General features: G+C 38.4%; 1 protein-coding gene across 1 annotated transcript; it reads right to left on the bottom strand.

Moving 5' to 3' along the window:
* Window positions 1-11,540: 11,540 nt before the first annotated feature.
* On the bottom strand, window positions 11,541-12,434 carry LOC116894676 (vomeronasal type-1 receptor 4-like). The gene has a single exon (XM_032896379.1). It carries the CDS (start codon window positions 12,432-12,434, stop codon window positions 11,541-11,543), a length of 894 nt encoding a protein of 297 aa, XP_032752270.1.
* Between the last annotated feature and the right edge of the window lie 3,790 nt (window positions 12,435-16,224).

Here is a 16,224-nt window from a genome sequence, read left to right as displayed (position 1 = left end):
CTCCTCTCCTCTCCTCTGTTCTTCACTTCTTACTTATTAAACTATTTCATGCACCCTTTTCTCCTATCTCTTCCCCTACCATCCTCCCTTTTATATACTCCCATTTTTCCACCACCACATATATATTTTTCTCCTCACTTATCTTATGTGGACCTCATTTCTGCTATGTACTCTTGTGCTTTCCCGTCTTTACATTTTTAGTTTTCCGCTCCTCACTTCGATTCTATCTTTATACCTTCTCCCTTCCAGACTACTTCACTCTTTCTTTCCCCTATTCTTCTACTATGCCTTCCTCTTCCATAATTTACCCTCTTTTCTCTTCAATGGCATGAATGTTTAGTGTAGATGTACCACCGATGCCTGCTTATATGCAACAACAATTCTGTCACAGACTTGGACCAGGAATAAATGTCTCCATGGCACTCTCATACCTTAGCAAACAGGATCAGTTCCCCCTCCATCTTTGGGGCCAATTATCCCAAGCAACCTGGACTGTATCTTCCAGTATTATGAATTTCTGCCAGTGAAAAACATATTACCAACTGAACCTAACCTGATCCCTCTGTTCTACAAGGGAGTGTGTTATTTGAAGAAATTCAGCTTTATCAAATAAGGTATAAATACAGAACTCTGACCAAAATCTTTTAATCTAGCAGATTAAAGTCTTCCTATGATATAAATGGCAAAGACTTGAATCATCGATGGAAATTTCTTTATCTTATGAGAATTTGCAGCAATATTGTTATTTCAATATTGGCCTGAAGAAAATTAAATATAAGTGAGCATTAATTTTAAAAGGATACTTACAAATTACCTAATTTTAAATTGGTACTAACATGTGAGCTACTATCAATCAGGACACATAAACACCTTTGTTTTGTCCTTGTGGGGTCTGTACCACCCACTAAAATACCTTCAAGTGTATGTGCAAATAACACCACAGGAAATGGTGCAGACTTCCTGCCTGTGGATAGCAGATTCTGACCACCAGGTACTTGCTTATTCTGATTTGAGGATATTCCTTGAAAATTTTGATTTTGTAACTTTTTATTGTCAAAGATTTTATGAAAGGTTTTCTCCTTGTATCAGAAAAGGAATGTACTCATAATCATTAAGCAGTGTTCTCTGGAATTCAAATTTGTGGAGAACCTGTTGCCTTTTATGTTTCCTGAGCATAGGCCTTTAAACATTTCTTTTTCAACATGACCTTCCCTCCTCATGAGGATGAGAGTATCCTTACAAAGCCATTTGCATATATTCATGCAGAGGCCTGCAGTTTATAGCTGTGTTGTTAAACTCTGAGTTCTTTAGACGAATCATATGTCCTATTGATGCTACTTTTAAATAGAATTTCATCTAAATGACACTGATATAAACTTGACTTGATGTTCACTGTACTCTCTATGTCTTTCATGATTTCTAATGCATTAGCATTTAAAGCAACGTGCTTAAATGCTCTGGACCCAAAAGATGTCTGGCAAGAATGCACACACCACTCGATTGCAGTTTGTATTTTCAATTCCAACTTTCACTCAGATATCCAAATCTAGATAGCTCGAATCTAGTTAATGCTTCTGAGACTAGATCTTAGCATCAGAGACTTCCATTGTTTTGATTCTGCTAGAAAAATAGTGGAGTTCTGGGTAGCCCATGAAGTGTTCCATGAAGCCCATCTTTTCTCCAAAGGTATTTGTAGTGAACATGTTCTTTGTTAGACTGATTCTTCTTCAGAGATGCAGTTGCATATTAGTTTCCCATGATGTCTTAAAGAACCCTTATCCATGCTGCTGTACACAATCAAAGTAGACTACCTGATTTAATAAACTAGTATTTTGGCATACTATTTCTTTTGCTCTTCCACAGCTGCCTTTATGGCAGTACCTAATATTCCCTCCCATCACACCAAGCAATTTCTTTCATACAGGAACACAAAGAGGGACAAAATAAAATCAAAGTCGAATATGAGGATCAGGTGCATTTTCCAGCTGAAAATATGAATGAAATGGAAGCCACCTCATCTGGTGAATTGGGTCTGTCAGGAAATCCTTATGTTGCTGTCTTGCCATTTGGTATTAGCTGTGTGTATTCTTTTAGCTACAATTGTTTTGTCCCTACTTAGTAATAAGAATGGTTCAAGAGAACAGTCAATTTCAGAACAGTGTTTCTCTTGAGGATACACAAAAGGTTGTTATCCTAACTGATGAAATATTGAGTTGCACACATCATTAGTAAATGGTATCACCCTTTAAGTGACAAAGTTTTTCAAAAATGTTTCAGAACACCAGGTACATTTTACACAATCAGAGTATGTCTGGCACTGTAAATAGTATCTGTGTGCTATGGGACAAGCCATTAAAGTTTAGCTGTCTCTCCAGGTGGGATTTGACATCATATGGAATAATTACGATTAAAAAAATTACCTGAATTATGCCACTAAATTAGAACTTAATTAGATTTTTCAATATTACATTGTAGTTTTACACAGAAGGAGGTTTTATCATGACATTTAATATATGTATGTATAGTATTTTCAAAATAGTCATGCACTCTTTCCTCTCTATGCCATTATCTCAACTGTCTACCTTCCCTACTAAATCTCCCCATATGTATTGCCTCAAATTAATTAATTAAATAATTAACTTGTTGACTCAATAAAAATAGTTGAAATTAATTATTGTAGAATGTCTAAGGGGTTATTGACATGAATATGGGTAATTTACTAGTAGCTATAATACTGAAGAAAACATCCCATTTTCTTTTCCTTTCAGAAATAATTAATTTCAGACGTCCCACAAATGCTTATGTAAGAGAAGGCCCTCCAAGAAAAAACAATCTCCTCTCTCCATGATAAAGTGTTAGGGAGCCAATCTTTGTATCTGTGTATGTATTTGTGCACAGGTGTTAGGGTTTAAAATTTATTACCAGCCATTTACCTCAATTGATGTCCATTTAATATTTTGGGACAGAGCCTCTCACTGGAAGTAGCACTCACTTATTTTTCCAAGCTGAGATACTACTGTCTCTGCACTGTAAACACTGGAATTTCATGTCCAAATTATCAGACCCAAATTCTACATGAGTTTGGAAAACAAGCCTCAAATCTTCTTATGTGACAATCTATTCTCTAATGAAAACATTTCAATAGTACAATGTCCCAGTCATCTCAAGGCCTTACCCAGGTGATTATAGCTGCTAAGTAATCAAAGGTGCAATGAACATGCTACTCCTGAAAAACAATGTTTCAGCTCTTATTTTCTGTCTTCTTCTTTTTCTTCTTCCACGATGTAATACAGGTTTAGAGAGGATGATATTTGATTTTTGATAATAATGAAGGAACCAACCATGTTGCTTTGACAGCTAACATGGATTTTATGAACGTAAATATGTACCTCTATTCTGTGCTAATTAGTCTCTCCTAGGAGCCAATATCTTGAGAGTCATTGAGAGAATCTGAGAGACAACAGTAAGGAAACTATATATCATGAATAATTCCTCTTAAGTATGAACCTTAATATCTGAAAAAAGAGAAATCTATGTCAGTGAGAAACAGTGACATCACTCTTCAACTTTGCTTGGGATAAACATTACAGCATGGAGGAAACTGTTATTAGGGATATGGATGATTATTAGTGGCGAGGCACTCATGAATATCAGAATGGCACACATTAATGGAAATGCATTCCTGGTAAAACTAGGCATGAAAGAGTTGTTGTTTGATGAGAAGTTTAATGAATTAGATAGAACTAAAGAAGGATGTTAATTTGACTGGAATGTTATTTAGATACAGATACTTCAGTGCCTTTGCAGATTTACACATTAGACAATGACGTTTATGAGATAATATTGCCACCATAAAACTGTGTATGAATTGGCTTTATAAAGTGCTAAGGCAATATGTATCAGTCTGTGTTTCCTAAAGGAAAAATGAGAACAAGCCAAATAAAGATTTGTCACCCATAAAAGGTTTAAAAGCAGAAGCAAGAATCAAGCAAAATCTTGAACCAGCAACCGAGGAAAGAGTACAGGTGAGAAAAAGACAGTTGCCCCAGGAAGAAGCACTTTACCATTCAGACTGTAATATCTATATTTCTCATTATTAAAAGAGTATTCTACACTGCCTCCAGCTCACTGCTCCTAAACCCTGTGGGAGAGAAAGCTCACCACCAAGACAGGTGGGCACTCCTGGGACTGCAGAGCAGAAGAGACCACCAACACTGCCCACCCCTGCCCACATCCCTGGCCCAAGAGGAACCTGTATACGGCCTCTGGGTTCCCTTGGATAAGGGCACAGGAGCAGGAAATCTGCTGCGTCTGAGACACCGCCTGACCTGAAGGGACCGACCGGATAAACAGATCTCTGCACCCAAATCCCGTGGGAGGGAGAGCTAAACCTTCAGAGAGGCAGACATGCCTGGGAAACCAGAAGAGACTACACTCTGCCCACATCTCTGACTCCAGAGGAATACACCAAACGCCATCTGGAACCCTGGTGCACAGAAGCTCCTGGAAAGGGCTGCGCAGATCTTCCTGATTGCTGCCGCCGCAGAGAGCTCATAAGCAACACCCCACGAACAAACTTGAGCCTTGAGACCACAGGTAAGACAAACCTTCCAGCTCCAAGCGACCTGCCTGGTGAACTCAAGACACAGGCCCACAGGAACAGCTGAAGACCTGAAGATAGGAAAAACTACATGGCCGAAAGCAGAACACTCTGTCACCATATCTGGCTGAAAGAAAACAGGAAAACAGGTCTACAGCACTCCTGACACACAGGCTTATAGGACAGTCTAGCCACTGTCAGAAATAGCAGAACAAAGTAACACTAGAGATAATCTGATGGCGAGAGGCAAGCGCAAGAACTCAAGAAACAGAAACCAAGACTACATGGCATCATCGGAGCCCAATTCTCCCACCAAAGCAAACACGGAATATCCAAACACACCAGAAAAGCAAGATCTAGTATCAAAATCATATTTGATCATGATGCTGGAGGACTTCAAGAAAGACGTGAAGAACTCCCTTAGAGAACAAGTAGAAGCCTACAGAGAGGAATCGCAAAAATCCCTGAAAGAATTCTCAGCTCCTCATGGTACTTTCTCCAAAATTGACCATATAATTGGTCAAAAAACGGGCCTCAACAGGTACAGAAAGATTGAAATAATCCCATGCGTGCTATCAGACCACCACGGCCTAAAGCTGGTCTTCAATAACAAAAAAGGAAGAATGCCCGCATATACGTGGAAGTTGAACAATGCTCTACTCAATGATAACCTGGTCAAGGAAGAAATAAAGAAATAAAGAAAGAAATTAAAGACTTCTTAGAATTTAATGAAAATGAAGGTACAACATACCCAAACTTATGGGACACAATGAAAGCTGTGCTAAGAGGAAAACTCATAGCTCTGAGTGCCTGCAGAAAGAAACAGGAGAGAGCATATGTCAGCAGCTTGACAGCACACCTAAAAGCTTTAGAACAAAAAGAAGCAAATACACCCAGGAGGAGTAGAAGACAGGAAATAATCAAACTCAGAGCTGAAATCAGCCAAATAGAAACAAAAAGACCATAGAAAGAATCAACAGAACCAAAAGTTGGTTCTTTGAGAAAATCAACAAGATAGATAAACCCTTAGCCAGACTAACGAGAAGACACAGAGAGTGTGTCCAATATAACAAAATCAGAAATGAAAAGGGAGACATAACTACAGAATCAGAGGAAATTAAAAAATTCATCAGATCTTACTATAAAAGCCTATATTCAACAAAACTTGAAAATCTTTAGGAAATGGACAATTTCCTCCTCAGACAGATACCAGGACCAAGTTAAATCAGGAACAGATAAACCAGTTAAACAACCCCATAACTCCTAAGGAAATAGAAGCAGTCATTAAAGGTCTCCCAACCAAAAGAGCCCAGGTCCAGACGGGTTTAGTGCAGAATTTCTATCAGACCTTCATAGAAGACCTCATACCAATACTATCCAAACTATTCCACAAAATAGAAATAGACAGAGCGATACCAAATTCCTTTTATGAAGCCACAGTTACTCTTATACCTAAACCACACAAAGACCCAACAAAGAAAGAGAACTTCAAACCAATTTCCCTTATGAATATCGATGCAAAAATACCCAATAAAATTCTGGCAAACCAAATCCAAGTGAACATCAAAAGAATCATCCACCATGATCAAGTAGGCTTCATCCCAGGCATGCAGGGATGGTTTAATATATGGAAAACCATCAACGTGATCCATTATATAAACAAACTGAAAGAACAAAACCACATAATCATTTCATTAGATGCTGAGAAAGCATTTGACAAAATTCAACACCCCTTCATGATAAAAGTCCTGGAAATAATAGGAATTCAAGGCCCATACCTAAACATAGTAAAAGCTATATACAGCAAACCAGTTGCTAACATTAAACTAAATGGAGAGAAACTTGAAGCAATCCCACTAAAATCAGGGACTAAACAAGGCTGCCCACTCTCTCCCTACTTATTCAATATAGTTCTTGAAGTTCTAGCCAGAGCAATCAGACAACAAAAGGAAATCAAGGGGATACAGATTGGAAAAGAAGTCAAAATATCACTATTTGCAGATGATATGATAGTATATTTAAGTGATCCCAAAAGTTCCACCAGAGAACTAGTAAAGCTGATAAACAACTTCAGGAAAGTGGCTGGGTATAAAATTAACTCAAATAAATCAGTAGCCTTCCTCTACACAAAAGAGAAACAAGCCGAGAAAGAAATTAGGGAAACGACACCCTTCATAATAGACACAAACAATATAAAGTACCTCGGTGTGACTTTAACCAAGCAAGTAAAAGATCTGTACAATAAGAACTTCAAGCCTCTGAAGAAAGAAATTGAAGAAGACCTCAGAAGATGGAAAGATCTCCCATGCTCATGGATTGGCAGGATTAATATAGTAAAAATGGCCATTTTCCCAAAAGGGATCTACAGATTCAATGCAATCCCCATCAAAATACCAATCCAATTCTTCAAAGAGTTAGACAGAACAATTTGCAAATTCATCTGGAATAACAAAAAACCCAGGATAGTTAAAACTATTCTCAACAATAAAAGGACTTCAGGGGGAATCACTATCCCTGAACTCAAGCAATATTACAGAGCAATAGTGATAAAAACTGCATGGTATTGGTACAGGGACAGACAGATAGACCAATGGAATAGAATTGAAGACCCAGAAATGAACCCACACACCTATGGGCACTTGATTTTTGACAAAGGAGCCAAAACCATTCAATGGAATAAAGATAGCATTTTCAGCAAATGATGCTGGTTCAACTGGAGGTCAACATGCAGAAGAATGCAAATGGATCCATGCTTATCACCCTTTACAAAGCTTAAGTCCAAGTGGATCAAGGACCTCCACATCAAACCAGATACACTCAAACTAATAGATGAAAAACTAGGGCAGCATCTCGAACACATGGGCACTGGAAAAAATTTCCTGAACAAAACACCAATGGCTTATGCTCTAAGATCAAGAATCGACTAATGGGATCTCATAAAACTGCAAAGCTTCTGTAAGGCAAAGGACACTGTGGTTAGGACAAAATGGCAACCAACAGATTGGGAAAAGATCTTTACCCATCCTACAACAGATAGAGGGCTTATGTCCAAAATATGCAAAGAACTCAAGAAGTTAGACCGCAGGGAGACAGATAACCCTATTAAAAAATGGTGCTCAGAACTAAACAAAGAATTCACAGTTGAGGAACGCCGAATGGCTGAGAAACACCTAAAGAAATGTTCAACATCTTTAGTCATAAGGGAAATGCAAATCAAAACAACCCTGAGATTTCACCTAACACCAGTGAGAATGGCTAAGATCAAAAACTCAGGTGACAACAAATGCTGGCAAGGATGTATAGAAAGAGGAACACTCCTCCATTTTTGATGGGATTGCAGACTGGTACAACCATTCTGGAAATCAGTCTGGAGGTTCCTCAGAAAATTGGACATTTACCTACCTGAGGATCCAGCTATACCTCTCTTGGCATATACCCAAAAGATGCCCCAACATATAAAAACACGTGCTCCACTATGTTCATCGCAGCCTTATTTATAATAGCCAGAAGCTGGAAAGGACCCAGATGCCCTTCAACAGAGGAATGGATACAGAAAATGTGGTACATCTACACAATAGAATATTACTCAGCTATCAAAAACAATGCCTTTAAGAAATTCATAGACAAATGGTTGGAACTGGAAAATATCATCCTGTGTGAGGTAACCCAATCACAGAAAAACACACATGGTATGCACTCATTGATAAGTGGCTATTAGCCCCAATACTTGAATTACCCTAGATGCATAGAACACATGACACTCAAGACGGATGATCAAAATGTGAATGCTTCACTCCTTCTTTAAAAGGGGGAACAAGAATACCCTTGGCAGGGAATAGAGAGGCAAAGATTAAAACAGACACAGAAGGAACACCCATTCAGAGCCTGCCCCACATGTGGCTCATACATATACAGCCACCCAATTAGAAAAGATGGATGAAGCAAAGAAGTCAGGCCGACAGGAGCAGATGTAGATCTCTCCTGAGAGACACAGCCAGAATACAGCAAATACAGAGGCGAATGCCAGCAGCAAACCACTGAACTGAGAATAGGACCCCCATTGAAGGAATCAGAGAAAGAACTGGAAGAGCTTGAAGGGGCTCGAGACCCCTTATGAACAACAATGCCAAGCAACTAGAGCTTCCAGGGACTAAGCCACTACCTAAAGACTATACATGGACTGACCCTGGACTCTGACCTCATAGGTAGCAATGAATATCCTAGTAAGAGCACCAGTGGAAGGGGAAGCCCTTGGTCCTGCTAAGACTGAACCCCAGCGAACGTGATTGTTGGGGGGAGGGCGGCAATGGGGGGAGGGTGGGGAGGGGAACACCCATAAAGGACGGGAGGGGGAGGATTAGGGGGATGTTTTACTGGAAACCGGGAAAGGGAATAACATTCGAAATGTAAATAAGAAATACTCATGTCAATAAAAGAAAAAAAAAAGAGTATTCTAGGTTTGGGGGATGATTCTTTTAGTTAAGTACCTTTAGTATCCAGCTGTCTGTCAGTGGAGGAAGCAAGGGAATATTCACCTCTATGCAACAGCCTACCTTGAATGTGAAGGCAGCTATTGTAGCAGATAATGACATACTAAAGTTCCTCTTGGTATAGGTAAGTCTTAAGAGGGAAAGCCAACCTTGCATTGTAGGTATGTGATAGAGAACTTATAAGTGTGTGCGTGTGTGTGTGTATGTTTGTCTATGTATATGCATGTATCTTTGTATATGTGTATTGTATACATTTGTATGTATGTATACATGTATATGTGTACATATAAATGTATATATGTGTATATTATATATACACATATATGTATACTTGTACACATGAGTATGTATACACATATCCATACACATATTATACACATATACATACATGTAGTATATATTATAAATATATATATATGGATTTATATATATGGAGGGAGAGAGAGAGAGAGAGAGAGAGAGAGAGAGAGAGAGAGAGAGAGAGACCTGTGTGCATCACAACCAAAAGAAGCAGAATGGGTAATGGATGATGATTGTAGATTGAAGAGTTTACGAAGACACTGCCCCACATCTATAACACTGTACAGAATGTAGCTCAGCTGATGAGAAAATTACATGCTGTAGCATGAGTCAGAGAGAAACCAGAAAATTATAAGAAATGTCCTCAGCATCCTATGCCTAAAATCATAAAGTATTGAAGGAGATTATATTTGAAAGGCATCCAAGATTTTAGGAAAAGGAACAACCAGAAGAGAGAGCTTTTAAATGAAATTTCCAGTATATTTTGCATCAACAAAGAGACTCTGCAGATCCTAGAAGAGTAACAAATCTTGCACAGATATGGGTGTGGATAGCAGATCAAGATGCCAAGACATGTTTCTAAGACACTGCACCAAGTGGTTGAAAGACAAAGGATTTCTATTGGACAAATTATCTTTCTTGTTGTTACCTGTCTTTCATATTGTAAAATTGGAGCCAGGATCTATACTTAGTGGTTAAACTGTGTTTAATACTAATAATTCCAGCTGAGATGTGCACAGAGCAGTGAAGACATTATATGTACCAAGAACTATATTCAATTGGATTTAACACATTCCAAAGCAAGCAGGAGAAGTTTCTTTTGTTCTGTTATTGATGGATATAATTTAAACAATCTTTTTGGTCATGCAGTCCTGCTATAGAGCACCTTTTTAGGGGGAGATTATTTTGCAGTGGATAGTGATTTCTGTAGATACTCATGACTGTTCAATTTCCACATTTTGGATTAAAGTGAATATATACTGTTTAGTTTCAATAATAATTTTATTTTCTGGGTAATTATATTTATTAACTATTCCTTTAAAACTATCTTTGTTTATTCCTGAAAGGTTTCTACTTTACCAAAAATTTATAAAAATTAACTCATAAGAATTCTATCAAAATTAAACAATCAGCATGGATTTAACAATCATTTTCTTGGATAATCCCACATAGGACAAATTGCCTCAATGAAGAAACATTCTACTCATATGACTTATTGTTTTTCCATGTGGGCCAATTTTTATCATGTCTGTTATCAGAAATCTTCTTTCTAAAGAGCCCACAATCCTATATTCATACATTTTGCATATATGATCTATTATAATTATTATATTTAGAAGGGTCTGATTTAGTAAACAAATATTTCAAGATCAATGATCCTCTCCTTGCCTAGGAATTAATTTTTATTTCCAAATGTACATGATGTTTCACAGGCATCCATGATTTAAATTCCATGTGATATACAACCATATTATGAATTTTATCACAGGATGAATGCATTATGCACACATACATACACAAAAGCAAAACACTCAGATACATAAATAATGAATACTTAAGGTTAAAATATCTGTTTAGTTGTGTTTTAATAATTTTCCCATGATTTCTAAACATCTAATATCTGAATGTTCAACTGAAATGAAAAAAAAAAAGATGACATCCCGAATCCAACATTACAGTTTCCCAATGTTGGTAAATAATGATCAGTACATAAGAAACACAATCCAAACAAAATTCTATGTGGCATCCAACGCCAGTAAACCATAAGTGTGCCCCACTATCACCAATCTCTTAGATATCCTCTACAACAGTTTATTTCCTTAGAGATATTTTGGCACTACATTCTGCACTCAAGTTTACAGCCTAGCTTGAAGCCAGTGTTAATATTTATTTACACCTGAGATAAATGAATGATAAAGCCATGTAAATTCTCACAATCATTACAACTTATATATCACCCAATTTAAATTTATCTAGTACTAAAATATTCTAAATTGAAACAATTTAAAATAACTGAATTCAAGAGTATGGGGAGATATTATACCTAGAGCATGGATCTGATGTGGAAATTACATACTGAATAAATAATAGTGTATACAACCTATGTTTTAAAGGGCTGACTATGCTATAAAATAGCCCTTGATTCATACCTAACTACTGCTGAGCTTAAAAACCCTAATATAGTTTCTTGTGAGCAGAAAGGGGCACAGTGCTGGGAAGCATGCATTCATGGCCACACTGACATTGGCAAGCAATGTCAATTGAAAATGTAAAGAAAAATACAACGCTAAGATGACAGAAGTTCCATTAAAAAATACAAAACTGCTCACTAGGGTAACAATACTTTGTGTAGCTTTGATCTCATGAAAGGACTTATTAGCCAAGGACCTGTGAATATACTGGACCCTCTGCTTATGCTTGAGCAAGAAAAACATCATGGAGCCACTGGTCCACATCATGAGTCCTAAACACATGACATCCGTGGAAGCCAATATGATCACATATCCTGCGCGAAAGTGCTTGGAACCCTTTACTCCTACACAGTACACCAAGTGGATAAATTCAGTAAGATTTCCTTTATCTGTCATGTCAGTCACTGTCATGATTAAGAAGATATTTAAAAGTAGACACAGGGACCAGCACAGTACCAGGGAAGGACCAATGATTTGGGGGGCTCTGGCCTTCAGCTGTGCAGACTTGGAATTGCTTGGGCTAATAGTGATGGCCTGAAAGACACTTAACAGGCATGTGGAACCAAGGGAAAATCCCCTAGAAACTCTATGCAAATAAAAGATAAGTTTACATGTAGTTTCATCTAGAAAATATGTATGACCAAAAGCAGTCATTGTCTGAGGGATTCCTTTGCAGATAACAACCATGATGTTGGCCCAAGTCAGGTGTTTGACAATTCGGTCTACAGGCTTTGTCCTGATCCCAGTGAAGTCAGCGATGATTAAACAACAAAGCAAGGCTGAGTTCCCCAGCATTCCCAGAACAGTCTGAGACAGGAAAAAGATGCCCATGGTCAGGTCTCTGGATGCCATTCTCTCAAGTTATGGAGAATGTCAATCAGTATTGTAACTCAGCACTTCACAATAGACATGAAGGACTAATATCTATATTTTACATAAAATTTGTGCTGTTAAACACTCAAATATATTTTATATCAGACATTATATCCATTCAGATGTAAAAATAAACTACTTCTATGTTTTTTTTTTAGTTTTTAACCATGTATATGTATTCATGACTTTAATTGGGAATATTAACTTCAGTTGATATACCTTTGTAGCCGGAGATGTTAGTCAGTGGTGAGCAGCCAGATGTGTGTGCAGGAGTCTAAAACTGTGCCCTTTGTAAGTTCAGCCTTCTTTCTTAACCCAGAAAGAAGCTGATCCCCCAAGATGTTTTTTTTTAACCAAAAACATTTCTATGGCTCAACCTATTCCCTTCTCTTTCCACAGACCTTGGTCACAACACTGTGGTTAAAGTAATGACAAACTTAGCAAAATTCTTGCTAGGTGTCAGAATTTTTCACATGGATCTACAAATGAAGTGTGATTTACAGCTCACAGAAGTCCTGTGTAAGGAATTTTAGCTGTAAAACAAAGTGTTACTATGGTTTTAGTAACCCTCCAGATTTCCCATGCTCTTTTACTGTCAAGGAGAGATGTAATGCAACTGACTCCAACTTTGAAATATCTGCCAGCTTATGTGGAACAACATTGATTTTTTTCTTTATAATAGGCCTCATATGAAAATACATACTATTCATTTTGGCATTCTGGGTCTATTTTTCATATTCCAATATGTTTTTGACATATGCTATTAATTTCCAAAATATGCTATCGGCATATATCACATAGAAAATGCAATATATCAAAATGACAATGGTAATCACATGTAAAACACATAAATTTAATACAAACATAAACTTATTAACTTAAAATGTTCAGTGCTGGGATGATAGCCATGAGAATTTTATCCATTTAATGAGTTAAGACAACATTATAGCTAAAAATATAGTTATGATCCTAATTCAATTCTCTAAACATATGTCAAATGAAATTTTATGTGTATCTATATGCACAGTGGAAGATATTTTTCTGTGAGACAGAGAACATAAGTGATATATAAATACATTGGTCCAAAGAAGAAGATGCTGGTCAAAGGCATTTCTGCAAAGTAGAAACCATAACTCCACTGACATGAACACTCAGCACTGACAAAGTGATGTCTAATTTGGCAAGACAAAGAAACCTCATTAAAAGCAATTGAAATTTGAATCTCAAGTGTCTGATTTTTCCCACACCATAATGCTCATGAATTAACATGAAGTTGTTATTGCTGCTCTTAATTTCTACAAAAGAAAAATAGCCTCCTATCCCTGTGCCACTTAGCACCAGTGTTTCCAAAAGAAAACTGCCAATTGCTGAGGTGATCTAGAGTTAAAGTAACAGCCTAAAGTAGATAAAGGGTTATCAGATTTAAGTTCAGCACTTCAGGTAATTGAGGTCCTGCCAGGTATTATATCTCACTCAGCATGCCAGGAAAAATGTCTCTCTCTCTCTCTCTCTCTCTCTCTCTCTCTCTCTCTCTCTCTCTCTCTGCCCTTAATCATGTTGACAAAAAATGGACACCTATAGCAAATTGCTCTTACCAAAGAATATCAGAAAAAGGAGAATAGGCACAGGGGTCTCTCTTCAACAGGCTCCCTGCACCTGTGCAGTGCTTAGGACTCAGATGATCACCATCTCTAACAGCATTCAAAAGGTGCAGCACTGTGTCCCTGAAAGAGAGAGAGAGAGAGAAGAGTTCAGTGAGCTTCATTCAAACAGTTGCCCGCAAAATGTCCTGTCTTCTACAGGCCTGAAAGAAGGCGTTAAGACTCACCATGGATAATATATATATATCTGCTATAACAGATGCTGAATGGAGCATTACTTGTCTGTGGGCCAGATGCCTTATCTCCCTGTAAACACCCACATGTGGTGATATGTTGATATACTGAGAACTCATCTCCTCTGAGGTCAAGATGATCTCATAAGAGGTATCCATGACACTTCCCAATGAGGGAGTTGACATCATCCATTTCACCATCACAAACTTAAAGAAACTTTCAATTGTGTTTGATCTGCACAGGGGCAGTCTGAAGAATTGATCTGAATTCTGCTCTCCTTTGGTGTTAGGACACAAAAGGAATCCAAGGAGCTGGAGCAGAGGGATCAATTTTAAGGAAGAGTAAGAGATGATGAAAATGTGAGCTATGGTTAATTTTTGAATATTCGTGGAGCCAGTAACTCTAAATCTTACAGAATATACAAACAGAAAGCAACCAGACCGTCATACACACACACACGCTCTGAAACAAAACATTTTCATTTTGCTTTGCTATGTTGCTGTTTATTTTTCCAGAGAGCAAAACACTAATTGTAGAAATTGCTTATGATTAAATAACATAAATTAATTAACTGCACATTCCTTAATTTTTCTCAAAATATAATTGTTTTATTCCAATTTAGAAGCATAGAAAGTTAAATATGCAATATAAAAATAAAACTTCCCCCACACCCGCGGATCCCGGCCCGCAGCAGCTCTCTGCTCCCAGAACCCATGGGAGAGATACCTTACCGCCTGGTCAGGTGGGCACTCCTGAGGCTGCAGAGCGGAAGAGACCACCAACACTGCCCACCCCCTGCCCACATCCCTGACCCAAGAGGAAACTGTACAAGGCCTCTGGGCTCCTGTGGGGGAGGGCCCAGGAGCAGCAGGAGCCCTGCCTGAGACACCGCCGGAACCTGAAGGAAACAGACCGGATAAACAGTTCTCTGCACCCAAATCCCGTGGGAGGGAGAGCTAAACTTTCAGAGAGGCAGACACGCCTGCGAAACCAGAAGAGACTGCTCTCTGCACACATTACTGATTCCAGAGGAAAACACCGGAGGCCATCTGGAACCCTGGTGCACGGAGGCCCCTGGAAGAGGCGGCGCAGATCTTCCTGGTTGCTGCCACCGCGGAGAGCCCGTGGGCAGAACCCCGCGAGTGAACTTGAGCCTTGGGACCACAGGTAAGACTAACTTATCTGCTGCAAGTGACCTGCCTGGTGAACTCAAGGCACAAGTCCACAAGAACAGCTGAAAACCTGTAGAAAGGAAAAACTACAGGCCCGAAAGCAGAACACTCTGTCCCCATAACTGACTGAAAGAGAGGAAAACAGGTCTACAACACTCCTGACACACAGGCCTATAGGACAGTTTAGCCACTGTCAGAAATAGCAGAACAAAGTAACACGAGAGATAATTTGATGGCGAGAGGCAAGCGCAGGAACCCAAGCAACAGAAACCAAGACTACATGGCACCATCGGAGCCCAATTCTCCCATCAAAACAAACATGGAATATCCAAACACACCAGAAAAGCAAGATCTAGATTCAAAATCATATTTGACCATGATGCTGGAGGACTTCAAGAAAGACATGAAGAACTCCCTTAGAGAATAAGTAGAAGCCTACAGAGAGGAATCGCAAAAATGCCTGAAAGAATTCCAGGAAAACATAAATAAACAAGTAGAAGCCCATAGAGAGGAGACACAAAAATCCCTGAAAGAATTCCAGGAAAACACAATCAAACAGTGGAAGGAATTAAAAATGGAAATAGAAGCAATCAAGAAAGAACACATGGAAACAACCCTGGATATAGAAAACCAAAAGAAGAGACAAGGAGCTGTAGATACAAGCTTTACCAACAGAATACAGAGAGATGGAAGAGAGAATCTCAGGAGCAGAAGATTCCAGAAATCATTGACTCAACTGTCAAAGATAATGTAAAGCTGAAA

The sequence above is a fragment of the Rattus rattus genome, chromosome 2 (genome assembly GCF_011064425.1).
Source record: "Rattus rattus isolate New Zealand chromosome 2, Rrattus_CSIRO_v1, whole genome shotgun sequence".
Classification (NCBI taxonomy): domain Eukaryota; kingdom Metazoa; phylum Chordata; class Mammalia; order Rodentia; family Muridae; genus Rattus; species Rattus rattus.
Note: the sequence above shows the minus strand (reverse complement) of the source record. Positions and strands in the feature narration are given on the sequence as shown.

What these genes read in the sequence shown, in the direction of transcription:
- LOC116894676 (XM_032896379.1), bottom strand. Translation starts at nt 12,434, where the DNA reads ATGGCATCCAGAGACCTGACCATGGGCATCTTTTTCCTGTCTCAGACT.